The sequence below is a fragment of the Staurois parvus genome, unplaced genomic scaffold (genome assembly GCF_062004578.1).
Source record: "Staurois parvus isolate SC_StPar_1 unplaced genomic scaffold, SC_StPar_1.0 ptg001787l, whole genome shotgun sequence".
NCBI classification, from domain to species: Eukaryota; Metazoa; Chordata; class Amphibia; order Anura; family Ranidae; genus Staurois; species Staurois parvus.
Window position 1 is genome coordinate 574,936 of NW_028319583.1, and position 25,922 is coordinate 600,857.

Below are 25,922 nucleotides of genomic sequence, written 5' to 3' on the forward strand. Positions count from 1 at the left end.
ACAAAACTGTTGCTGTACCTAAAGTGTGAGCTGGGGTTTGGCTGCAATTTGATAGTGTATCTAAATCTGCTAGTACATCTAACCAGGGTTTTTTTTTCTTAGAGAATAGGTGCAGGAACTCCCCTTTTCTGAGTCACCCTTTGTCTACACCCCCTACCCACCTCCGAGCACTGTCTCTTGGTTCCACCCCCTACCCACCTCCGACCATCGTGCTTTGGTTCCACCCCCTACCCACCTCTGACCACTGCCCCTTGGTTCCACCCCCTACCCACCTCCGACCACCGCCCCTTAGTTCCACCCCCTACCCACCTCCGACCACCATCCCTTGGTTCCACCCCCTACCCACCTCCGACCACCGTCCCTTGGTTCCACCCCCTACCCACCTCCGACCACCGTCCTTTGGTGCCACCCTCTACCCACCTCTGACCACTGCCCCTTGCTTCCACCCCCTACCCACCTCCGACCACCATCCTTTGGTTCCACCCCCTACCCACCTCCAACCACCGTGCTTTGGTTCCACCCCCTACCCACCTCTGACCACCGCCCCTTGGTTCCACCCCTTACCCACCTCCGACCACTGCCCCTTGGTTCCACCCCCTACCCACCTCCGACCACCATCCTTTGGTTCCACCCTCTACCCACCTCTGACCACTGCCCCTTGGTTCCACCTCCGACCACCGCCCCTTGGTTCCACCCCCTACCCACCTCCGACCACCATCCTTTGGTTCCACCCTCTACCCACCTCTGACCACTGCCCCTTGGTTCCACCTCCGACCACCGCCCCTTGGTTCCACCCCCTACCCACCTCCGACCACCGCCCCTTGGTTCCACCCCCTACCCACCTCCGACCACCATCCTTTGGTTCTACCCCCACCCACCTCCAACCACCGTGCTTTGGTTCTACCCCCTACCCACCTCCGACTGCCGTCCCTTGCTTCCACCCCCTACCCACCTCCGACCACCATCCTTTGGTTCCACCCTCTACCCACCTCTGACCACTGCCCCTTGGTTCCACCTCCGACTACCGCCCCTTGGTTCCACCCCCTACCCACCTCCGACCACCGCCCCTTGGTTCCACCCCCTACCCACCTCCGACCACCATCCTTTGGTTCTACCCCCACCCACCTCCAACCACCGTGCTTTGGTTCTACCCCCTACCCACCTCCGACCGCCGTCCCTTGCTTCCACCCCCTACCCACCTCCGACCACCATCCTTTGGTTCCACCCTCTACCCACCTCTGACCACTGCCCCTTGGTTCCACCTCCGACTACCGCCCCTTGGTTCCACCCCCTACCCACCTCCGACCACCGCCCCTTGGTTCCACCCCCTACCCACCTCCGACCACCATCCTTTGGTTCTACCCCCACCCACCTCCAACCACCGTGCTTTGGTTCTACCCCCTACCCACCTCCGACTGCCGTCCCTTGCTTCCACCCCCTACCCACCTCCGACCACCATCCTTTGGTTCCACCCTCTACCCACCTCTGACCACTGCCCCTTGGTTCCACCTCCGACTACCGCCCCTTGGTTCCACCCCCTACCCACCTCCGACCACCGCCCCTTGGTTCCACCCCCTACCCACCTCCGACCACCATCCTTTGGTTCTACCCCCACCCACCTCCAACCACCGTGCTTTGGTTCTACCCCCTACCCACCTCCGACCGCCGTCCCTTGCTTCCACCCCCTACCCACCTCCGACCACCATCCTTTGGTTCCACCCTCTACCCACCTCTGACCACTGCCCCTTGGTTCCACCTCCGACTACCGCCCCTTGGTTCCACCCCCTACCCACCTCCGACCACCGCCCCTTGGTTCCACCCCCTACCCACCTCCGACCACCATCCTTTGGTTCTACCCCCACCCACCTCCAACCACCGTGCTTTGGTTCTACCCCCTACCCACCTCCGACTGCCGTCCCTTGCTTCCACCCCCTAACCACCTCCGACCGCCGTCCCTTGCTTCCACCCCCTACCCACCTCCAACCGCCGTCCCTTGCTTCCACCCCCTACCCACCTCCGACCGCCGTCCCTTGCTTCCACCCCCTACCCACCTCCGACCGCCGTCCCTTGCTTCCACCCCCTACCCACCTCCGACCGCCGTCCCTTGCTTCCACCCCCTACCCACCTCCGACCGCCGTCCCTTGCTTCCACCCCCTACCCACCTCCGACCGCCGTCCCTTGCTTCCACCCCCTACCCACCTCCGACCGCCGTCCCTTGCTTCCACCCCCTACCCACCTCCGACCGCCGTCCCTTGCTTCCACCCCCTACCCACCTCCGACCGCCGTCCCTTGCTTCCACCCCCTACCCACCTCCGACCGCCGCCCCTTGGTCCCACCCCCTACCCACCTCCGACCGCCGTCCCTTGCTTCCACCCCCTACCCACCTCCGACCACCGCCCCTTGGTCCCACCCCCTACCCACCTCCGACCGCCGTCCCTTGCTTCCACCCCCTACCCACCTCCGACCACCGCCCCTTGGTCCCACCCCCTACCCACCTCTGACCACCGTCCCTTGGTTCCACCCCCTAGCAAAAATTATTACTTGCGGCGATACCTCATATGTGCGGTGCAGTGTATGTTTACGTGGGCGGCCTACACTGTGCATTTGCATTAGAGTGTATATGAAGGTGGGGGGCCCTTACATCTTTTTTTTTTTTTTTTTTTTTTTTTTTTAATCTTTTATTACAATTTTTTTTAAACAATTTTTTTTCTGTCATTCATATCACTTTATTGTTCTCACAGGGAGGCTAATAACCCTTTGTGATAGCTTTTGGCAGGTGACAGGTCCTCTTTTTTTTTTTTCTTTAAATCTTGTGTTTTTTTGTTCAGAATAAACATTTTACTTTTTTTGCTTTATTACAACATTTTTTTTTTTTTAACTATTTTTGGTATTTTTTTCCCGTCATTCATTTAACATTATTGCTCTCGCAGGGAGGCTAACAACCCTACGTGATAGCTTTTGTCAGGCCCTCTTTTTGGAGACATTGGCAGTCTTTAAGGCCCCCCGATGTCTCCTCTTCAGCTAATCAACCACAGATGGTGCTTGATTAGCTGCATCTTCAACTATAGTAGCCGAGGAATAACGGCTCTGAAACCAGAAGTGACTTCTGTTCTGTTGCATCAGTTTACCAGGATCCTGGGATCCCGGGAGAAATGGGGGAGCCCAGGAACCACAGGGTGCACCTACAGCAGGGGGTGGGGGTAGTTATTGTTGGCGATGGGCACCTTCGGAGCCCCTGAAAACCCAACATCGCCTGTAAAAAAAAAAAAAAAAAAAATACACTCCAAGCTCACTGCTGCTACTAGAAATCGGCAACCTATTTCCATGCTAAACTGGTGTGTTGTCTGCAACAGGATAATTTTTTTCATATTTTTTTTATCTCCTTTTAGTAATAGACATTATTAAACTCGGCTATTGTTGGCTGTTTCTTGTCTTTTCTTTTATCTTGTGTATTTTTGTTTTCTTCAGAATATACATTTTACATTTTTTTTATTTTATTACAATTTGTTTTAACAATTTTTTTGTTTTTATTTTAATACTTTTTAACTATTTTAAATTTTTTTCCCGTCATTCATTTAACTTTATTATTTTCACAGGGAGACTAATAACTCTATGTGATAGCTTTTGGCAAGCGACAGGTCCTCTTTTTTTTTTTTATCTAGTGTTTTTATGTTTTCTTCAGAATATACATTTTTTTTTTTACATTTATTACAATTTTTTGTTTTTATTTTTTTTTTTTTAAACTATTTTTTTTTTTCCATCATTCATTTAACTTTATTCTCACAAGGAGGCTAATAACTCTATGTGATAGCTTTTGGCAAGCGACAGGTCCTCTTTTTTTTTTTTATCTAGTGTTTTTATGTTTTCTTCAGAATATACATTTTTTTTTTTACATTTATTACAATTTTTTTTTTTTTTTTTTTTTTTTTTTTTAAACTATTTTTATTTTTTTCCATCATTCATTTAACTTTATTCTCACAGGGAGGCTAATAACTCTATGTGATAGCTTTTGGCAGGCGACAGGCCCTCTTTTTTTTTTATCTAGTGTTTTTATGTTTTCTTCAGAATATACATTTTTAAAAAAAAAACATTATTACAATTTTTTGTTTTTATTTTATTACTTTTTTTTAAACTATTTTTAATTTTTTTTCCATCATTCATTTAACTTTATTGTTCTCACAGGGAGGCTAATAACCCTATGTGATAGCTTTTGTCAGGCGACAGGTCCTCTTTTTGGAGTCATCAGCAGGCTATTAGGCCCCCCCAACCCCCCCCCCCACTCCCAATGTCTCCTCTTTAGCTAATCAACCACAGGTCATGCTTGATTAGCTGCATCCTCAGCAGCGAGGAATGACCTCTGGGTTCTGTTGCATCAGTTTACCAGGATCCTGGGATCCCCAGAGAAATGGGGGAGCCCAGGAACCACCAACAGCAGGGGGGTGGGGGTAGTTATGGGTGACAACGGGCACCTTCAGAGCCCCTGAAAACCCAACATCGGCTCTAAAAAAAAAAAAAAAAATACACTTCAAGTTCAAGCTCACGGCTGCTATTGCTTTGAGCCCCTGGACACAGGCCGTTTATAAACGTACCTAAGGGTTCAACATGGTCCCAGCCTAGGACTCTGCATGGGTGGAAACTTCCTCTTCCCGGTTATAGGAGAGCCACTGTATAGGAAAATAATGTGTCTGGAGGCCTGAAATAGGGTGAATGATGGCATGAAAACCTTCGCCCTGTAACATCTGACACTCTTTTGTTTTAATTACTGCGGATTATTTAAAAGAGAAATGTGTTCTATACCTGGGGGGGGGGGGGAATCCTTTAAGTGTTACACGGTCCTCTTATTTCAGGTCAGTAATGCTGGAAATGTATCTGTGTCAGCAAAACGCTCGGCGTTCTCTCCAAACCTGACACTCCGCATTCCCCTCCGCTTACAGTCGGCACAGCAATCCAGGTCAAGGGTAGAGGCGGAGCCTCCGAGCCGGGTAGAAATATTACAGTTCTGTGCTGGAGCGCATACAGGCCGGCTTCTTAAAGGGGAACTCCACCCGCGGCTGATGCAGTCCTGTCTTCTCTATGGTAGGTGCTGTAAGTAGCCCTGTCGGTTTCTCCTCCCTGGAGAGCGCTGGGACAGGATTGCAATACATACCATTGGGCAAGGAGTGGTGTTAGCCTTTTCAGACAATTTCTTCTTTGTTTTTGTTCTTCTTACTACTAGAAGCTCCCAATGACAGGCTAATCTTAACTGCTGTGCTAAACAAACCTGTTTTTTTTTTGTTTTTTTGTTTTTTTTGTTTTTTACCACTGTAATCTCCCAATCACAGGCTAATCTTAACTGCTGTGCTGAGCAAGCTTGTTTTTTTGTTTGTCTGTTTTTTTTTGTTTTTTTTGTAGAAAGCTCAATAGTTTCAGTTCAGATTACACACACAGCTGAATGAGTCAGAGTAGTGGTAACACCACCATCCCACCCCCATTAATCTCCCTGCTCTATACTGCACATTGCAGTTTACCAATCTTTAGATGTGGTGGCTGCATTAGTTTTTGTTTTTTTTTTCACCTGGTGATCAGAAGAGCACTTCCTGTCTGAGGGTGTCAGAGGAAGAGCAATGGAGACACCCTGGGACAGGACTTTTTTCAGTGAGAATGTGGTGTACAGGGGCGGACTGACCATTTGGAAACTCGGGCACTGCCCGAGGGCCCGGAGTCAGTAGGGGGCCCAATGAAATGCCCCTGGTACCTTTTTCATAGGCTTTTTTGAGTGTGGGCAAGGACACAGGGGCCCCATGATCCCCTATTGCCCGGGGGGCCCCATGAGTTGTCAGTCCACCCCTGGTGGTGGAATGCAGTTCCGGTACCTCCAGCACTGAATGTATGCAATGGCAAGGGGTGCTGGGGTGTGCTGGAAGGTCTATGTATGCTGTCTGCTGGGGGATCTATTGTTATTGGAGGGGATCTATTTTGCATGGTGGTCTATTGCTGCTGGGGAGGACTGATGTTGCTGATGAGGGATCTATTGTTGCTGGGGGACAATTGTTACTGGAATGGATCTACTGTTAAGGGAGGTTCTTTTGTTGCTGGCGAGTCTAATGATGCTGACTGCTGAGAGATCTGTTGCTGCTGCTGGGGGTCTACTGTTGCTAGGATGGTAATTTGTTGCAGGGTGGCATTGTTGCTGGGGAGAGGAGTCTATGGCTGCTGAATGCGGGGGATCTATTTTATTGCTTTTCTTGTTATTAACAAGTTCCGTATAAATTACAACACAAAATAATACTCTGCTCTGTCTATTCTAAAAGAAGCAGTATTGGGGGGTGGAACCAAGGGCCGGTGCTCAGAGGTGGGTAGGGGGTGGAACCAAGGGCCTGTTTTCGGAGGTGGGTAGGGGGTGGAACCAAGGGCCGGTGCTCGGAGGTGGGTAGCGGGTCGAACCAAGGGCCGGTGCTCGGAGGTGGAACCAAGGGATGTTGCTCGGAGGTGGGTAGGGGGTGGAACCAAGGGCCGGTGCTCGGAGGTGGGTAGCGGGTGGAACCATGGGCTGATGCTCGGAGGTGGAACCAAGGGACGGTGCTCGGAGATGGGAAGGGGGTGGAACCAAGGGACGGTGCTCGGAGATGGGAAGGGGGTGGAACCAAGGGACGGTGCTCGGAGGTGGAACCAAGGGACGGTGCTTGGAGGTGGGTAGGGGGTGGAACCAAGGGCCGGTGCTCAGAGGTGGGTAGGGGGTGGAACCAAGGGCCGGTGCTCGGAGGTGGAACCAAGGGCCGGTGCTCGGAGGTGGAACCAAGGGCCGGTGCTCGGAGGTGGAACCAAGGGCCACTGCTCGGAGGTGGAACCAAGGGCCGGTGCCTGGAGATGGGAAGGGGGTGGAACCAAGGGACGGTGCTCGGAGGTGGGTAGGGGGTGGAACCAAGGGACGGTGCTCGGAGGTGGGTAGGGGGTGGAACCAAGGGACGGTGCTCGGAGGTGGGTAGGGGGTGGAACCAAGGGACGGTGCTCGGAGGTGGGTAGGGGGTGGAACCAAGGGACGGTGCTCGGAGATGGGAAGGGGGTGGAACCAAGGGACGGTGCTCGGAGGTGGGTGGGGGTGGAACCAAGGGACGGTGGTCGGAGGTGGGTAGGGGGTGGAACCAAGGGACGGTGCTCGGAGGTGGGTAGGGGGTGGAAGCAAGGGACGGTGCTCGGAGGTGGGTAGGGGGTGGAAGCAAGGGACGGTGCTCGGAGGTGGGTAGGGGGTGGAAGCAAGGGACGGTGCTCGGAGGTGGGTAGGGGGTGGAACCAAGGGACGGTGAATGGCGGGGAACCAAGGGACAGTGCTCAGAGGTGGGTAGGGGGTGGAGCCAAGGGACGTGCTCGGAGGTGGGTAGGGGGTGGAACCAAGGGACGGTGAATGGGGGGGAACCAAGGGACGGTGCTCGGAGGTGGGTAGGGGGTGGAGCCAAGGGACGTGCTCGGAGGTGTGTAGGGGGTGGAACCAAGCAACTGTGCTCGAAGGTGGGTAGAGGATGGAACTAAGGGACGGTGGTTAGAGGTGGGAAGGGATCCTCCATGCTGATAAAGGCGATCAAAGACCATAGAGTCTTTCATTGCTGCCATCTTGAAAAGGCCTCACTGCTGGATCTTTGATCGCCCCACATTAACCCCTTTTTGCCCAGTGCCATTAGTACAGTGTCAGTGATTTTTTTTTTAGCACTGATCACTGTATTGGTGTCACTGGGGATGTCAGTGACACCAAATCAGTTGCACCAAGTCAGAATGCCCGCCGCAGTCCCGCTATAAGTCGCTGATCCCATTACCTCCACCGCCATTTGTAGGCACTATAACTTTCATGTAAACCAATGAATTTACACATATTGAGATTTTTTTTAACAAAGACATGGAGCAGAATACATTTTAGCCGAAATTTATGAGGAAATTTAATTTAAAAATTTTTACTGGACATGTTTTATAGCAAAAAAAGTCAAAAATATTTTTTTTTCTCAAAATTTCGGGGTTTTTTTGTTTATAGAGCAAAAAATAAAAACTCACAGGCGATCAAATACCACCGAAAGAAAGCTCAATTCGTGGGGAAAAAAAGGACATAAATTTCATTTGGGTGCAGCGTTGCATGACCGCGCAATTGTCCGTTAAAGTAACGCAGCGCCATATCGCAAAAAATATGGCCTGGTCAGGAAGGGGGCTAAATCCTCTGGAGGGCGAGGGGTTAAAGGAGAAAACGAATGCAGCCAGCGCATGTAATACCACCTTAACAAAATGCATATCGCCAAGCGGCGGTTGTCGCGTTCAGAAAACCCAGATTCCACCCAATTCTCTTTTCTGCAGTCAATACATTTCCACCTCATTCCATCGCCAGACTGTTGTGTTCTCATCAACACATCGACATTAAGATTAATGTTCTCCATCATTGTCTCGCTTTCCAAAACAAAATTAATCTCGGCTCATTTTGTTCCCGATCACCGATTTTCAAATCAAGCTATTTAATCGTTTATTGTGAAGGAAGCCGGAAGGCTGGGAAAGGTTTACTGAGATAACATAATGAACTGCAAAGTCTAAAAAAAATAAAATTGAAAAATAAATAAAAATCTTGCATCTTTTCCAATTTTTCTGTACACCAAACCAAGCTATTGGGTATCAAAAAAATTCAAAAATATTACCAGCTTGTTGGTGCTTAACTCCCTCTTTCAAATCAAGCTACTTAATCATTTCGTGTGAATGAAGTCGGAAGGCTGGGAAGGGTTTACTGAGATAACATAATGATCTGCAAAGTCTAAAAAAAATAAAGAAAGAAAAAAAAAAATTAAATAAATAAAAAGCTTGCATCTTTTCCAATTTTTCTGTACACCAAACCAAGCTATTGGGTATCAAAAAGAAATAAAAAATTTGACCATCTTGTTGGTGCTTGACTCCCTCTTTCAAATCAAGCTATTTAATCATTTATTGTGAAGGAAGGCTGGGAAGGGTTTACTGAGATAACATAATGATCTGCAAAGTCTAAAAAAAATAAAATTGAAAAATAAATAAAAATCTTGCATCTTTTCCAATTTTTCTGTACACCAAACCAAGCTATCAGGTATCAAAAAAATTCAAAAATATTACCAGCTTGTTGGTGCCTAACTCCCTCTTTCAAATCAAGCTATTTAATTGTTTATTGTGAAGGAAGCCGGAAGGCTAGGAAGGGTTTACTGAAATAACATAATGATCTGCAAAGTCTAAAAAAAAAAAAAAACCATAAAAAATAAAAAGCTTGCATCTTTTCCAATTTTTCTGTACACCAAACCAAGCTATTGGGTATCAAAAAGAAATAAAAAATATCACCATCTTGTTGGTGCTTGACTCCCTCTTTCAAATCAAGCTATTTAATTGTTTATTCTGAAGGAAGGCTGGAAAAGGTTTACTGAGATAACATAATGATCTGCAAAGTCTAAAAAAAAAACATTGAAAAATAAAAATCTTGCATCTTTTCCAATTTTTCTATACACCAAACCAAGCTATCAGGTATCAAAAAAATTCACAAATATTACCAGCTTGTTGGTGCCTAACTCCCTCTTTCAAATCAAGCTATTTAATTGTTTATTGTGAAGGAAGCCGGAAGGCTGGGAAAGGTTTACTGAAATAACATAATGAACTGCAAAGTCTAAAAAAAATAAAGAAAAAAAATAATAAAACAAAGCTTGCATCTTTTCTGATTTTTCTGTACACCAAACCAAGCTATCGGGTATCAAAAAAAATTCAAAAATTTTACTAGCTTGTTGGTGCTTAACTCCCTCTTTCAAATCAAGCTATTTAATCGTTTACTGAGATAACAACATAATGATCTGCAAAGTCTAAAAAATTAAATAAATAAAAAGCTTGCATCTTTTCCAATTTTCTGTACACCAAACCAAGCTATTGGGTATCAAAAAAATTAAAAAATTTGACCATCTTGTTGGTGCTTAACTCCCTCTTTCATATCAAGCTATTTAATTGTTTACTGAGATAACATAATGATCTGCAAAGTCTAAAAAAAAAATTTAATAAAAATTAAATAAAAAGCTTCTATCTTTTCCAACTTTTCTGTACACCAAACCAAGCTATCTGGTATAAAAAAAAATCTAAAATTTTACCAGCTTGTTGGTGCTTAACTTCCTCTTTCAAATCAAGCTATTTAATCATTTACTGAAATAACATAATGATCTGCAAAGTCAAAAATAAATAATCTTGCATCTTTTCCAATTTTTCTGTACACCAAACCAAGCTATTGGGTATAAAAAAACAATTTCAAAAATGTTACCATCTTGTTGGTGCTTAACTCCCTCTTTCATATCAAGCTATTTAATTGTTTACTGAGATAACATAATGATCTGCAAAGTCTAAAACAAAAATTAAATAAAAATCTTGCATATTTTCCAATTTTTCTGTACACCAAACCAAGCTATTGGGTATCAAAAAAATTAAAAAAATTTACCAGCTTGTTGGTGCTTAACTCCCTCTTTCCGTATTTCCAGAGTTCTCAAATTGGAGATCAGAATTCAATCATGATCCTCCAAACTATTCACAGATATTTATTATGTTCTGATCTGAACATAACCAGGTCTTGGAGCTTTGCAGACTGCAAAGTCTAAAAAAAAAAAATTTAACAAAAATTAAATAAAAAGCTTCCATCTTTTCCAACTTTTCTGTACACCAAACCAAGCTATCTGGTATAAAAAAAATTCTAAAATTTTACCAGCTTGTTGGTGCTTAACTTCCTCTTTCAAATCAAGCTATTTAATCATTTACTGAAATAACATAATGATCTGCAAAGTCAAAAATAAATAATCTTGCATCTTTTCCAATTTTTCTGTACACCAAACCAAGCTATTGGGTATAAAAAAACAATTTCAAAAATGTTACCATCTTGTTGGTGCTTAACTCCCTCTTTCATATCAAGCTATTTAATTGTTTACTGAGATAACATAATGATCTGCAAAGTCTAAAACAAAAATTAAATAAAAATCTTGCATATTTTCCAATTTTTCTGTACACCAAACTAAGCTATTGGGTATCAAAAAAATTAAAAAATTTTACCAGCTTGTTGGTGCTTAACTCCCTCTTTCCGTATTTTCAGAGTTCTCAAATTGGAGACCAGAATTCAATCATGATCCTCCAAACTATTCACAGATATTTATTAGGTTCTGATCTGAACATAACCAGGTCCTGGAGCTTTGCAGATGTCTTGGCAGGCCATTGTGTCTGATCTTTCTATTTCTCATTGTTACAGCTGATAAGGAGGCTGACGAGTATTACATGAGAAGACGACACCTCCCGGACCTGGCCGCGCGGGGGACGCTTCCACTGAACGTCATCAAAATGACTCAGGACCAGTCGAACTACAGAGAGCGTCCCAGGAGGCCCGTGCGCGCCATGTCTCAGGACAGAGTCTTGTCCCCGGAGAAGAACATGCCCGAGGAAGGGTACGGCATGCCCTACGACCGAATCTTGTCCGACGAGCAGCTTTTGTCTGCCGAACGTCTGCACTCTCAGGATCCCCTGCTCTCCCCGGACAAGGCCATGACCCTCAAGAGGTCCGAGTTCCAGTCCGAGAAGTCCATGTCAAGAGCCATTTCTCAAACCGACGTCTTTGTTTCCACGCCGGTATTGGATCGTTATCGGATGACAAAGATGCACTCCCATCCCAGTGCCTCAAATAACTTATATAACACGTTGGGTGTCAACCAAACTGCCGCCAAGCGTCAAGCCTTCGCTTCACGGAGGCACAACACGGTCGAGCAACTGCACTATATTCCAGGGCATCACCAACAGTACCGCACAGCTAGCAAAACAGAAGTGACTGTTTGATTAAAAAAAAAATTAATTAAAAAATGTGAATTGTAGATATTCGTTAACAGACTGAAGCAGTCCCAGGACACCACGCTACCGTGGCCTTGTGGGGCCAAGAAGACCTCCTCTTTCATGTTTCCATCGTCCATTATTGTCATTGTAGTCAATGAGTGTCCTTACTAAAGTGGATTTAGCAGGTTTTTTTGGTGGTTTTTTTTGGAATACCATCCAACTTTTATTAACAGAAATTAAATCTGGTTTTAAAGGGATGATTTAAGGGCTTTCCAGTTCTTCGGTCTACTCATGGGCTTCAGCTTTGACCAGCAAGATTCCGAAACGTTAGTGGCAGCAAATGTAGACTTGGTCAACCTTGACCTTGGACAGCCAGGTAGAGCTTCAATGAACGGGCGCCATGACCATGGCCAAACCTTTCATCCTCGTAGCATGTAGTCCGTCTCTTTCTCGGCATCTTTCACCAACCATCATGGTATCCACCAACATCTCATTGGTGGGCGAGGTCCCGAATGCGTGCTAGTGTGGCGGAGACGACTCGATCTGCAGGAAGGATTGATCTCTAAAGGAATATTTATTAGTGCCTATACATTGTTCACTCTCTTAACGTAGGTATTAGTGGGTGTGTCTCAATAAGCACAATACTACTAATAGAGCCCATATTTCATCCCATACGATTTTTAAAACGGCAACTCTCCAGGTGTAAATAGACTCGGTCCGCCCACGAGGAGCGCACTTTGTTTTATTACTGGACAACTTTAAGCCAATCACCGAACAGACATCATGCTCCCATGTTCTACACCGGATGGATATTTTATATAAGAAGAAAATCAACCTTTTATGATTTCCACCGTGACCTATTAACTCTACCTTTTTTTTATTTATTTATTTTTTGTTTTTTATTTTTATTATTTTTTTAATTTTTGTTTTTAATTTTTTTTTTTTTTTACAAAAAACAGCAATTTATTCCATGGGACATGTGAAAATTTTTCGTCGGCAAATACAATTTTGTGGTTTCTCTGCAATTAGAAGGACTTTTTATGAGATTTATAACCTTTTAATCTGGTGCCATCTTCTCATCACCGACCACCATTTTGTAATTTGGAAACAGACTTATCGTATTAGACCCAACTTGAATTTTTTTTTTTTTTTAATACAGAGTTTAATGATACGTGATATGGATATACTTGGACTATCCTTGTTGTAATTAAATTACTTGTCGTTCTTATAAGACGTATGTTTAAAGGGCAACTCTACTTATAACAGTGGGGTCAAATACCCTTTAAAAGTGTATTTACCCCTTCGCTGACCATTCTTGTGCCCGGGTTCCCAGATATATTAGCCAAGTGAACAACACTACATTGGGAATACAGGCCATTCCATCACTGTAGATTTTAATAAAAATATTAGGTGACTGATCTCACTTTCGATTCCGTATAAGATCTTTGTGCCATATATTTCGAAAACCTAAGTCTCATTTTGGCCTTTTTTTTTTTTTTTTTTTTTTTTTTATACCACCCAAAATAATGCATAAAGCCACCCTCACATATCTCAAGCTTGTTACATTTTTTTTACCAACAAAACTTATAAAAATACTCTGTGTGTTTAAATTTCTCAAGAAAGAAGATCACCATTTCTCATATGACACGACATACACATTTTCTAGATGTGCATTTGCTTTTTAAAACCTCATTGATATATTTTTTAAAAAAATAGAATCTGTACAAAAAAAAAAATCCCTGTGTTCTATAGTCAACGAAACTGGACAGACAGCAATAGCTCTAGTGACACATACAGGCTTCCAGGGGTATTACACTGAAAAAAAAAAAATCAATGAATGTATTCTTAACTTTCGAAGATGATAGTACACTAGTCTTAATTTGCAGGAAAGCTGATTAGTTTTTTGTTTTGTTTTTGTTTTTTTTACATTGAGTGGAATATTCTATTTTTTTTTAATTGTTTGATATACAGTGTAGATTTTAGGGAAAATATTACAGTAATAAACTACTGTTTCTAGGGACCCATATAAAAGAAATCAGCTAAAAAAATTAGCCTGGGATTAATTATATTTATTTTTTCCATTGAAAGGGATATCCTTTTTTTTTATTAGAATGGAATATCCTTTTTTTTTTATTATAATTGTTTGATTTTCAATGCAGGGTTTAGGGAAATATTACAGTATTAAAATACCCTTTTATAAAAATCAATATAAAAGAAATCGGCCTAAATATTAGCCTGGTTTTAATTATATTTAATTGTTTTTTTTTCTTTTCTCATATTGAGTTGAATATCCTATTTTTTTTATTTAAATTAAATTAAGTAAATTAGCCTGGGTTTAATTATATTTAATTATGGGGTTTTCTTTTTAGGTTTTTTTTTTATATTGATTGTAATATCCTACAGTTTCTTTTTAAAGTTTGATTTTCACTGTAGATTTTAGTAAAAATATTACAATATTAAAATACTGCTTTTAGAAATCCATATAAAAGAAATCAGCCTAGTAAATTAGCCTGGGTTTAATGATGGGTTTTCTTCTTAGTTTTTTTTTTCCTATATTGATCGTAATATCCTACAGTTTCTTTTTAAAGTTTGATTTTCAGTGTAGATTTTAGGGAAGACATTGCAGTATTAAAATACTGTTTCTAGAAATCCATATAAAAGAAATCGGCTGAATAGATTAGCCTGGGTTTATTATATTTAATTCCGCAATTTGTTTGTGTGGTTTTTTTTTCCATATTGAGCGTTATATTCTATAGTTTTTTGTTTTTTTTTTGTAATTTGATTTTCAATGTAGATTTTAGTGAAAATATTAAATAGTATTAAAATACTGTTTCTAGAAATCCATAGTAAAGAAATCAGCCTAGTAAATTAGCCTGGGTTTAATTATATTTAATCATAGGGTTTTCTTCTTAGTTTTTTTTTCTATATTGATTGTAATATCCTACAGTTTCTTTTTAAAGTTTGATTTTCAATGTAGCTTTAGGGAAAATATTGCAGTATTAAAATACTGTTTCTAGAAATCCATATAAAAGAAATCGGCTGAATAAATTAGCCTGGGCTTATTATATTTAATTCTGGGGTTTGTTTGTGTTTTTTTTTCCATATAGTTTTTTTTTATATTTGTTTGATTTTCAATGTAGATTTTAGGGAAAATATTGCAGTATTAAAATACTGTTTCTAGAAATCCATATAAAAGAAATCGGCTGAATAAATTAGCCTGGATTTATTATATTTAATTCTGGGGTTTGTTTGTGTTTTTTTTTCCATATAGTTTTTTTTTATATTTGTTTGATTTTCAATGTAGATTTTAGGGAAAATATTGCAGTATTAAAATACTGTTTCTAGAAATCCATATAAAAGAAATCGGCTGAATAAATTAGCCTGGGTTTATTATATTTAATTCTGGGGTTTGTTTGTGTTTTTTTTTTTTTCCATGTAGTTTTTTTTTTTATATTTGTTTGATTTTCAATGTAGACTTTAGGGAAAATATTGCAGTATTAAAATACTGTTTCTAGAAATCCATATAAAAGAAATCGGCTGAATAAATTAGCCTGGGTTTATTATATTTAATTCTGTGGTTTGTTTGTGGTTTTTTGTTTTTTTTTTTTTAATATAGTTTGTTTTTTTTTTAGATTTGTTTGATTTTCAATGTAGATTTTAGGGCAAATATTACAGTATTAAAATACTTTTTCTAGAAATTCTTATAAAAGAAATCAGCCTAGCAAATTAGCCTGGGTTTAATTATATTTAATCATGGGGTTTTCTTCTTAGTTTTTTTTTATATATATATATATATTGATTGTAATATCCTACAGTTTCTTTTTAAAGTTTGATTTTCAGTGTAGATTTTAGGGAAGATATTGCAGTATTAAAATACTGTTTCTAGAAATCCATATAAAATAAATCAGCTCAATAAATTAGCCTGGGCTTAATAGTATTTAAACTTTTTTGTTTTTTTAAGAAACAATTTTTTCTTTTCTTCCTAGAAATCCATATAAAATAAATCAGCTCAATAAATTAGCGTGGGCTTAATAGTATTTAAACTTTTTTGTTTTTTTAAGAAACAATTTTTTCTTTTCTTCCTATTTTTTCAAATGCTGTAGATATGTTTTTTTTTTGTTCTTATAAATGTACTAATCATTACATCAAACACCAGCAATAACCCTGTTTATTATTCTTTTTCTGTGGGGGCGTGGGAACAAATTACACAATATAATATAGAACATTTTTATCATCTCAATAAAATTATCATTAGGATTATATGAAACTAACATATTTTTTGTCAGTTGCAAAATACAATAAAAAGCTGTGAAATTGTAGAGACGTATAAGGAGGTTATTTTTTTTTTCTGCCTTAATTTAGGCTAGTTATAGGAAAAAAAAAAAAGAAAAAAAAAGAGAAACAAAAAACATAAATGCCTCCTAGATGTGGCATTCCGTATGCGTTGTCTGTTCTACTTGTCATATATATATTACACTGACATCTCGGTTTCATGGTATACTAAACTGCTGACATATAATGTACATTAGGAAGAGCAACACATTTCTGTACGTTGTGTGATAATGTATGAAATTAAGGTAAAAACCAGTTTCAGCCCTGGCGTATTTCCCACGTTTCTGAAAGTTGGGACTCTTGAAAAGGATTCGTTGTTGACACTGAACATCTGAATAAAGGAAATGTGCCCTTTGGATCCTTGAGGCTGTTTTTCTTTTAATTATTTTTGTGCTTTTCATGTGTGATTTTTATTAATTGTTTTATTTTTTTATTTTTTTTTTTTTATTTTTTTTCATTTATTTTTATTTATTTACTTTTTTTATTTTCAAAATATATTCTTGTAGCTTGAAATGTTTCAATGTTCTGTATGACAGAGAGCAAACTACAGGGAATGCCCTCTCAGATTTTGATTCGTTCTGTTAAATCACATGACCGGCTGATTTTAAAACCATCATTGGTGGAAACGAGGTATTTCCGATGTGTTCTTCTGATTGGTTCCTCAGTGACCTTCTTTGTCTTTCTCGTACTTCATAGGCTGCTCTGTGCTTCTGGTCCCGCCATGTTTGCATTTTGCTGGATCCAATGTGTCATTTTTCTGGGCCCCGCAAATTTCAGTTGGTCAAAGTAGAGGACCCCCAAGTGTTAATGTATCATTATTTGGGACCCTCCAGTTGTTCATATGTTATTGTTCTGGGACCCCAAGTGCCAGTGTGATCATATTCTGGGACCCCCAAGTGTCAGTGTGTCCTTTTTCTGTGACTCCCAAGTGTCAGTGAGTCCTTTTTCTGGGGCCCCAAGTGTCAGTGTGTCCTTTTTCTGGGGCCCCAAGTGTCAGTGTGTCCTTTTTCTGGGGCCCCAAGTGTCAGTGTGTCCTTTTTCTGGGGCCCCAAGTGTCAGTGTGTCCTTTTTCTGGGGCCCCGAGTGTCAGTGTGTCCTTTTTCTGGCACCCCCAAGTGTCTGTCCTTTTTCTGGGACCTCCAAGTGTCAGTATGTCATTATTATGGGACCCCCAGGTGTCAGTGTGTCCTTTTTATGGGACCCCCAAGTGTCAGTGTGTCCTTTTTCTGGCACCCCCAAGTGTCTGTCCTTTTTCTGGGACCCCCAAGTGTCTGTCCTTTTTCTGGGACCCCCAAGTGTCTGTCCTTTTTCTGGGACCCCCAAGTGTCTGTCCTTTTTCTGGGACCCCCAAGTGTCAGTATGTCATTATTCTGGGACCCCCAGTGTCAGGGTGTTTTTTTTCTGGGACCGTCAGTGTGTTTTTTTTTTCTGGGACCCCCAAGTGTCAGTGTGTCCTTTTTTCTTGGACCCCCAAGTGTCAGTGTGTCCTTTTTTCTTGGACCCCCAAGTGTCAGTGTGTCCTTTTTTCTTGGACCCCCAAGTGTCAGTGTGTCCTTTTTTCTTGGACCCCCAAGTGTCAGTGTGTCCTTTTTCTTGGACCCCCAGTGTCAGTATGTCCTTTTTCTTGGACCCCCAGTGTCAATGTACCATTATTGTGGGACCTCAAAGAGTAATTGTGTCGTTTATTCTGGGACCCCCAGTATCAATGTACCATTATTCTGGGACCCCAAAGAGTCAGTGTGTCATTTTTCTGGGACTCTGTCACGTTTGCTCAGGTGTCAGTGTGTTCATAGACCACTAAGCTGGTTTTCTTGGAACATTTCCCGCCGATCTGCTTCTTTAGCCCCCTAAACTAGAATCTGCCCCTCCTTCTTCTTCCTCCTTCCTTTTCTTTTTTGGGGGGGGGATGTGTTGGTGGTCATTCTTTCTCTTTTTTTGGAAGGTTGTCCTGGAGGGGAGAGAAGTCCTTCATTGGATGCTCCCTGCTGGTCTGTGAGATGTGAATAGGATGTGACAGTCCTTGTTCAGCAGTATGAGCCTGGAAGGACAAGCTGTGGAAAGCGTTCCCATATGGCGCGGTAGAAAGGCGAGCGGCGCCCGCTGCTGACATGCCTTCGAAGAAATCAAACCTCTTATCAAAACTCAGCGAATGTACCGCGGGAGGCTGAAGGGCGCTGCGCTCCCCCGACTGAGAACAATAAAAGTGCATTTCACAGCCTTGTACCGGCCAGCTCAGCCCAGACGACACGAGACCAATGAGCGCACCAACAGGGAGCCCGAAAACGGACAGCGGTGAGAGTGCAAGTAGACGATCAAGGGGCTTCCATGATGGGGGGGGGCACTCCGCTGCTCCATCCTATCCTACAAGATTTCATTGGTTTTGTATTCCTATGAGGACAGCTGAATCCTCCTACATGACAGATACATACAACCACGTAGGTGCTCCCAGGACTGAGCCGAGGGTTGGGCAGAAGAGGTGGAGGCCTTGGGCACTTAAGTAGCAAGGGGAGCGCAAAAAGGGCAAACCCTGCAACCTACTGCTGAGGCAGTACACCACTCATGGGGGGCACACTTCACCCTAAAGGACCTTGTCCTAGCACTGGGGGCTGCCTATACTTCATGAGTCAAACAGGTCCCAGCTCTCTATAGCACGGGTAAGGAATCAAAATTCAAGGAGGTCCGGTCAGTTTAACTTTCTTCCAGCAGAGGTCCGAATGTCATGTGTGGGCTATGGTATATGTATGCATCATATGTACCCCATCAGGTGTCCCCATCACAGTGCTCCCTTATATTGTGTCCCCATCACAGTGCCCCCTTACATCAGGTGTCCCCATCACAGTGCCCCCTTACATCATGTGTCCCCGTCACACTGCCCCCTTGCATCAGGTGTCCCCGTCACAGTGCCCCCTTGCATCAGGAGTCCCCGTCACAGTGCCCCTTGCATCAGGAGTCCCCGTCACAGTGCCCCCTTGCATCAGGTGTCCCCGTCACAGTGCCCCCTTGCATCAGGAGTCCCCGTCACAGTGCCCCTTGCATCAGGAGTCCCCGTCACAGTGCCCCCTTGCATCAGGTGTCCCCGTCACAGTGCCCCCTTGCATCAGGTGTCTCCGTCACAGTGCCCCCTTGCATCATGTGTCCCCGTCACACTGCCCCCTTGCATCAGGTGTCCCCGTCACAGTGCCCCCTTTACATCAGGTGTCCCCGTCACAGTGCCCCCTTTACATCAGGTGTCCCCGTCACAGTGCCCCCTTGCATCAGGAGTCCCCGTCACAGTGCCCCCTTGCATCAGGAGTCCCCATCACAGTGCGTCCTTGCATCATGAGTCCCAGTCACAGTCAGGGGCGGACTGACAACTCATGGGGCCCCTGTGCCCTTGCCCAAACTCAAAAAAGCCTATGAAAAAGGTACCAGGGGCATCTCATGGGGCCCCCTACTGACCCCAGGCCCTCGGGCAGTGCCCGAGTTTCCAAATGGTCAGTCCGCCCCTGGTCACAGTGCCCCCTTGCATCAGGTGTCCCCATCACAGTGCCCAATTACATCAGAAGTCCCCATCAGAGTGCTCCTTTACATCATGTGTCCCCATCACAGTTCCCCCTTACATCAGGAGTCCCCATTACAGTACCCCCTTACAAATGGCTCCTGAGGGTTCCAGAAGATTACTTCAAAGAACATTAAATGACATACAAAACCATCCTCCTCCCCAACAAAAAAAACGCCAGATCAGCATGCTGCCATTGAAGGCTTCACCATGGTGGCCTATGTGACTGACCCCCAATACAGACCTGACCAGTCTAGGAATATGATCCCATTGGAAGGCACAGAGCTTGCACCGTGGACAATTATTGGTGTGCCGCACCTGAGCGCATCCCCCCCCCCCCCCCCCGCTCCTTCTCACACTGGTCTAATTTTAGGTTGCATACGATGATCCAATTTTCCTCGGCACACTTCATACCATGAGATGCCGCAATCAGAGTCTGATTAGACCATTAACCCCGGTGACGCATCATCAAAGGGTCTCGGGTGAGAAGCCTCTTCTATCATCCAGACTGACGGCGTATCGTAGTGCCGAGAACGGCTAAGATTAGTTCAGGACTAAAAGGCGAACGCAGCCAACTGTCTGAGACAAGGAAGATGGCAGCCTTTCAGTATAAGGCAGAATTTCTCAACCAGAGGAACCCTTCAGATAATTTCCAGGTCCCTGGCAACCCGTGCTAAGAGAAGTCCATCAAGGTCATTTAGGAAAATGCCCCTTCCATTGGTGGTCAGTGGTTAGAAGGTCACCAGCTAAAAAGACCATTGGTGTCATGCCGCTGGTTCTGCCAAGTGGGGAAGGACCTTGAGATATGCAAGAACCATCAGATGGAAGGTCTGTCTGCAGCTCTTCAAGTAACCCCTAGCAACCTCTTGAAGAACCCTGGTTGAGAATAGCTGGTGTAAGGTATGTAGGCAAAGGACACACCTAGGCCTGAGCTTCGGCTCAAGCTTTGCTGAGCTGACTAACCTAATTGACAGAGATGGTTCACCCACCGCCATACCTCCAGCTTCTGACACCAAGCGCTCAGTCTAACATGCAGCCAAGGGGCCGTAAAAGCAGGTAGTTGAACCATGACTTTAGACTTGGTTCACATATATGTGCATCAAGAATTTGCTCAAAATTATGCACTTTACCAGCAGGCACAGAGACACATGGGGTGACATTCTTACTTATGGTCTCTAACCATCTCCTGTATTCTTGTTTACAGTCTCTGACCATCTCCTGTAGTACGTCTGCAGTCTCTGACCATCTCCTGTAGTATGTCTGCAGTCTCTGACCATCTCCTCTAGTACGTCTGCAGACTCTAACCATTTCCTGTAGTACGTCTTCAATCCTTGACCATCTCCTGTGTAATATGTCTGCAGTCTCTGATCATCTCCTGTGTAATATGTCTGCAGTCTCTGATTATCTCCTGTAATATGTCTGCAGTCTCTGATTATCTCCTGTAATATGTCTGCAGTCTCTGATCATCTCCTGTGTAATATGTCTGCAGTCTCTGATCATCTCCTGTGTAATATGTCTGCAGTCTCTGATCATCTCCTGTGTAATATGTCTGCAGTCTCTGACCATCTCCTGTAGTCTGTCTGCAGTCTCTGACCATCTCCTGTAGTCTGTCTGCAGTCTCTGACTATCTCCTGTAGTATGTCTTCAATCCTTGACCATCTCCTGGAATGTGTCTGCAATCTCTGATCATCTCCTGTAGTATGTCTGTAGTCTCTGACCATCTTCTGTAGTCTGTCTGCAGTCTCTGACCATCTCCTGTAGTATGTCTTCAATCCTTGACCATCTCCTGGAATGTGTCTGCAATCTCTGACCATCTCCTGTAGTGTGTCTGCAGTCTCTGACCATCTCCTGTGTAATATGTCTGCAGTCTCTGACCATCTCCTGTAGTATGTCTGCAGTCTCTGACCATCTCCTGTACTATGTCTGCAGTCTCTGACCATCTCCTGTACTATGTCTGCAGTCTCTGACCATCTCCTGTACTATGTCTGCAGTCTCTGACCATCTCCTGTACTATGTCTGCAGTCTCTGACCATCTCCTGTACTATGTCTGCAGTCTCTGACCATCTCCTGTAGTATGTCTGCAGTCTCTGACCATCTCCTGTAGTATGTCTGCAGTCTCTGACCATCTCCTGTAGTATGTCCGCAGTCTCTGACCATCTCCTGTAGTATGTCCGCAGTCTCTGACCATCTCCTGTACTATGTCCGCAGTCTCTGACCATCTCCTGTAGTCTGCCTGTAGTCTCTGACCATCTTCTGTAGTCTGTCTGCAGTTTCTCACCATCTCCTGTAGTATGTCTACAGTCTCAGACCATTTCTTGTAACACGTCTACAGTCTCTGGCATATTTCTGTAGCATTATATTAACTAAATATTAAGTGGGCCCTATGGGGGGGGGGGGGGGGGGGAGTTGCAGAGGAAGGATTTCAGGCAGCTTTCATAGTTCAGTAAGCAGACAGGTGACACGAGAAATTGCGGCACTGCGCAGCGTTGTCACCAGCTGGCTGTTCAATGTGGGGAACCACAGAGCTGGCTGAGCAGAGTTTCTAATCTAAGAAGTCCAACAATTTGAATCCACTTTATATGGCTGGAGTTCAGCTTTTTCAGCAATTTTGGTGTCTAAAAGGACAACAGAAGCTCCACCCCCTCTAGAATACTATTTTTTTTTTAGTATTCTCTGTTTACTACAAACACTGTTCCTGGTGACGAGAGATGTAGAATCACGGAGAGACCGGCTGTCGCCCCGCGGCAGCAAATGACCAGAAAACGTGAAAATCAACTTTTTTTTTGCAGTCCGTTCTGCCCTTCGATGGAGGGCTTCTGTCACCCGAGGTGGCTGTGTGATGAAAGGAACGCTCTTGCAGTGCAGTTGCTGGAAACATCTAATGTCATGGAGGCATGGGATGCCTCGTGCCTCAGCTGTGCGCAAAGGTGACCGGCTGCAATGTGACCGCAGACGCACAATGGCTGCAGCTGGAAAGGAAGACTGCTCAGGGGAAAATATTTTGTCCTTTTTGTTAATTATTTTCACAACCAGTGAAAGAGAAAATGTCAGTTTTACCTCCAACAACCAATCAGATTGCAGCTGCTGGATTCAGGCTATGGATTAGGAAGGAGCAGTCAGGAGCACCATCTTCTTCTTTTTTTTTTTTTTTATTGAGAAATTCTATCAAATGTACAAAAAGATTAATTTTAATAGTTTATTCTTCTTACATTCAAGTGGACCTGTCATCAGATATGTACTTTTATGTGAAGTCCATACATGCTGAGTAATGTCAGTGTAATCCTTCCAGGTATTTATTACCCCCCCCCCCCAACAGAGATCACAGGACTCCCCCCGCCAATGCCTTCATTGCTTTTTTTTTTTTCTCCACAAGCACGGGGCCATATATATTCAGGCATCATCCAGGGTCACCTTCTACATCCTGGACTGAGATGCCAGCTTGAGGCACTGTGTATACAAGGCATTATTTTTCCCACTGACACCAATGATGAGGCACCTTTCTTCCATGGACACCAGCAATGGGGCACTATTCCTCCCACTGACACCAATGATGGGGCACTATTCCTCCCACTGATACCAATGATGGGGCACTATTCCTCCCACTGACACCAATGATGGGGCACTATTCCTCCCACTGACACCAATGATGGGGCACTATTCCTCCCACTGACACCAATGATGGGGCACTATTCCTCCCACTGACACCAATGATGGGGCACTATTCCTCCCACTGATACCAATGATGGGGCTCTATTCCTCCCACTGACACCAATGATGGGGCACTATTCCTCCCACTGATACCAATGATGGGGCACTATTCCTCCCACTGACACCAATGATGGGGCACTATTCCTCCCACTGACACCAATGATGGGACACTATTCCTCCCACTGACAGCAATGATGGGATACTATTCCTCCCACTGATACCAATGATGGGGCACTATTCCTCCCACTGACACCAATGATGGGACACTATTCCTCCCACTGACAGCAATGATGGGATACTATTCCTCCCACTGACACCAATGATGGGGCACTATTCCTCCCACTGACACCAATGATGGGGCACTATTCCTCCCACTGACACCAATGATGGGATACTATTCCTCCCACTGACACCAATGATGGGGCACTATTCCTCCCACTGACACCAATGATGGGGCACTATTACTCCCACTGACACCAATGATGGGGCACTATTCCACCCACTGATACCAATGATGGGATACTATTCCTCCCACTGACACCAATGATGGGATACTATTCCTCCCACTCACACCAATGATGGGGCACTATTCCACCCACTGACACCAATGATGGGATACTATTCCTCCCACTGATACCAATGATGAGGCACCTTTCTTCCATGGACACCAGCAATGGGGCTCTATTCCTCCCACTGACAGCAATGATGGGATACTATTCCTCCCACTGACACCAATGATGGGGCACTATTCCTCCCACTAACACCAATGATGGGGCACTATTCCTCCCACTGACACCAATGATGGGATACTATTCCTCCCACTGACACCAATGATGGGGCACTATTCCTCCCACTGACACCAATGATGGGGCACTATTCCTCCCACTGACACCAATGATGGGGCACTATTCCTCCCACTGACACCAATGATGGGGCACTATTCCTCCCACTGACACCAATGATGGGATACTATTCCTCCCACTGACACCAATGATGGGACACTATTCCTCCCACTGATACCAATGATGGGGCACTATTCCTCCCACTGACACCAACAATGGGGCACTATTCCTCCCACTGACACCAATGATGGGATACTATTCCTCCCACTGATACCAATGATGGGGCACTATTCCTCCCACTCACACCAATAATGGGGCACTATTCCTTCCACTGACACCAATGATGGGGCACTATTCCTCCCACTGATACCAATGATGGGGCACTATACCTCCCACTGATACCAATGATGGGGCACTATTCCTTCCATTGACCCTAATGATGGGGCACTATTGTTCCCACTAATGCCAGTGATAGGGCACTATTCCTTCCACTGACACCAGTGACAAAGCACTATTGGTGTCACTGACACCAATGAAGGGGCACTATTCCTCACACTAATGCCCACAATGGGGCACTATTCCTTCCATTGATACCAATGATGGGACACTCTTCCTCCCACTGACACCAGTGAAAAGGCACTATTCCTTTCACTGACTCCAATAACTGGGCACTATTCCTCCCACTGACACCAATGATGGGACACTATTCCTCCCACTGATACCAATGATGCGGCACTATTCCTTCCATTGACCCTAATGATGGGGCACTATTGTTCCCACTAATGCCAGCGATAGGGCACTATTCCTTCCACTGACACCAGTGATAGAGCACTATTCCTCCCAATGACACCAATGATGGGGCACTATTCCTCCCATTGACACCAATGATGGGGCACTCCTCCTCCCAATGACTCCAGTGATGGAGCACTATTCCTTCCACTGATACCAATAACTGGGCACTATTCCTCCCACTGACACCAAGGATGGGATACTATGCCTCCCTTTGACACCAAGGATGGGGCACTATTCCTCCCATTGACACCAATGATGGGGCACTATCCCCCCCACTGACACCAATGATGGGGCACTATTCCTCCCACTGACACCAATGATGGGGCACTATTCCTCCCACTGACACCAATGATGGGGCACTATTCCTCCCACTGACACCAATGATGGGGCACTATTCCTCCCACTAACACCAATGAAGGGGCACTATTCCTCCCACTGACACCAATGATGGGGCACTATGCCTCCCATTGTCACCAATGATGGGGCACTATTCCTCCCACTGACACCAACTAAGGGGAGCTATCCCCCCTAATGACACCAATGATTCCTTCTTCTACCAACCACAGGTGCTATGTAATTTTTTTTACTTCCACTGACTACCAAGCCCAAGACATTTTCTGCTCCCACTGGCCATAGTCCGACCTTCCGACAGTCTGAAGGGCAGTAAACTGGCCGTTTGCTTAGAAAGATTGGAGACCCCTGATGTGATTTCTGGTGCCTGCGCAAATAAACAGAGAGGGGCACACACAATCCATTGTATTTATTTACGTGAATATTTTTATTTTTTTTATTTGTGTTTATTTGTCATGTTTGCGCCATTTCTCCAGCTCCCTGGATGTCACCTATAACCCGCATTCCCAAAAATAAAAGAAGCTTCACACCGAGACACAAAATAAGTCCGCACATCA

The 25,922-nt window shown here is 44.4% G+C and overlaps 1 protein-coding gene across 3 annotated transcripts in view; it reads left to right on the forward strand.

The window, feature by feature from the left end:
- SHISA6 (shisa family member 6) overlaps nt 1-13,225 on the forward strand; it is a 357,053-nt gene extending 343,828 nt beyond the window's left edge. For all 3 annotated transcript variants that reach the window (XM_089663850.1, XM_089663848.1, XM_089663849.1), the window contains one exon: nt 11,231-13,225. In XM_089663850.1, the coding sequence (XP_089519976.1) occupies nt 11,231-11,808 (578 nt within the window). In that variant the 3' untranslated portion in view covers nt 11,809-13,225. The remainder of the gene's footprint in view (nt 1-11,230) is intronic.
- Nucleotides 13,226-25,922: the final 12,697 nt, after the last annotated feature.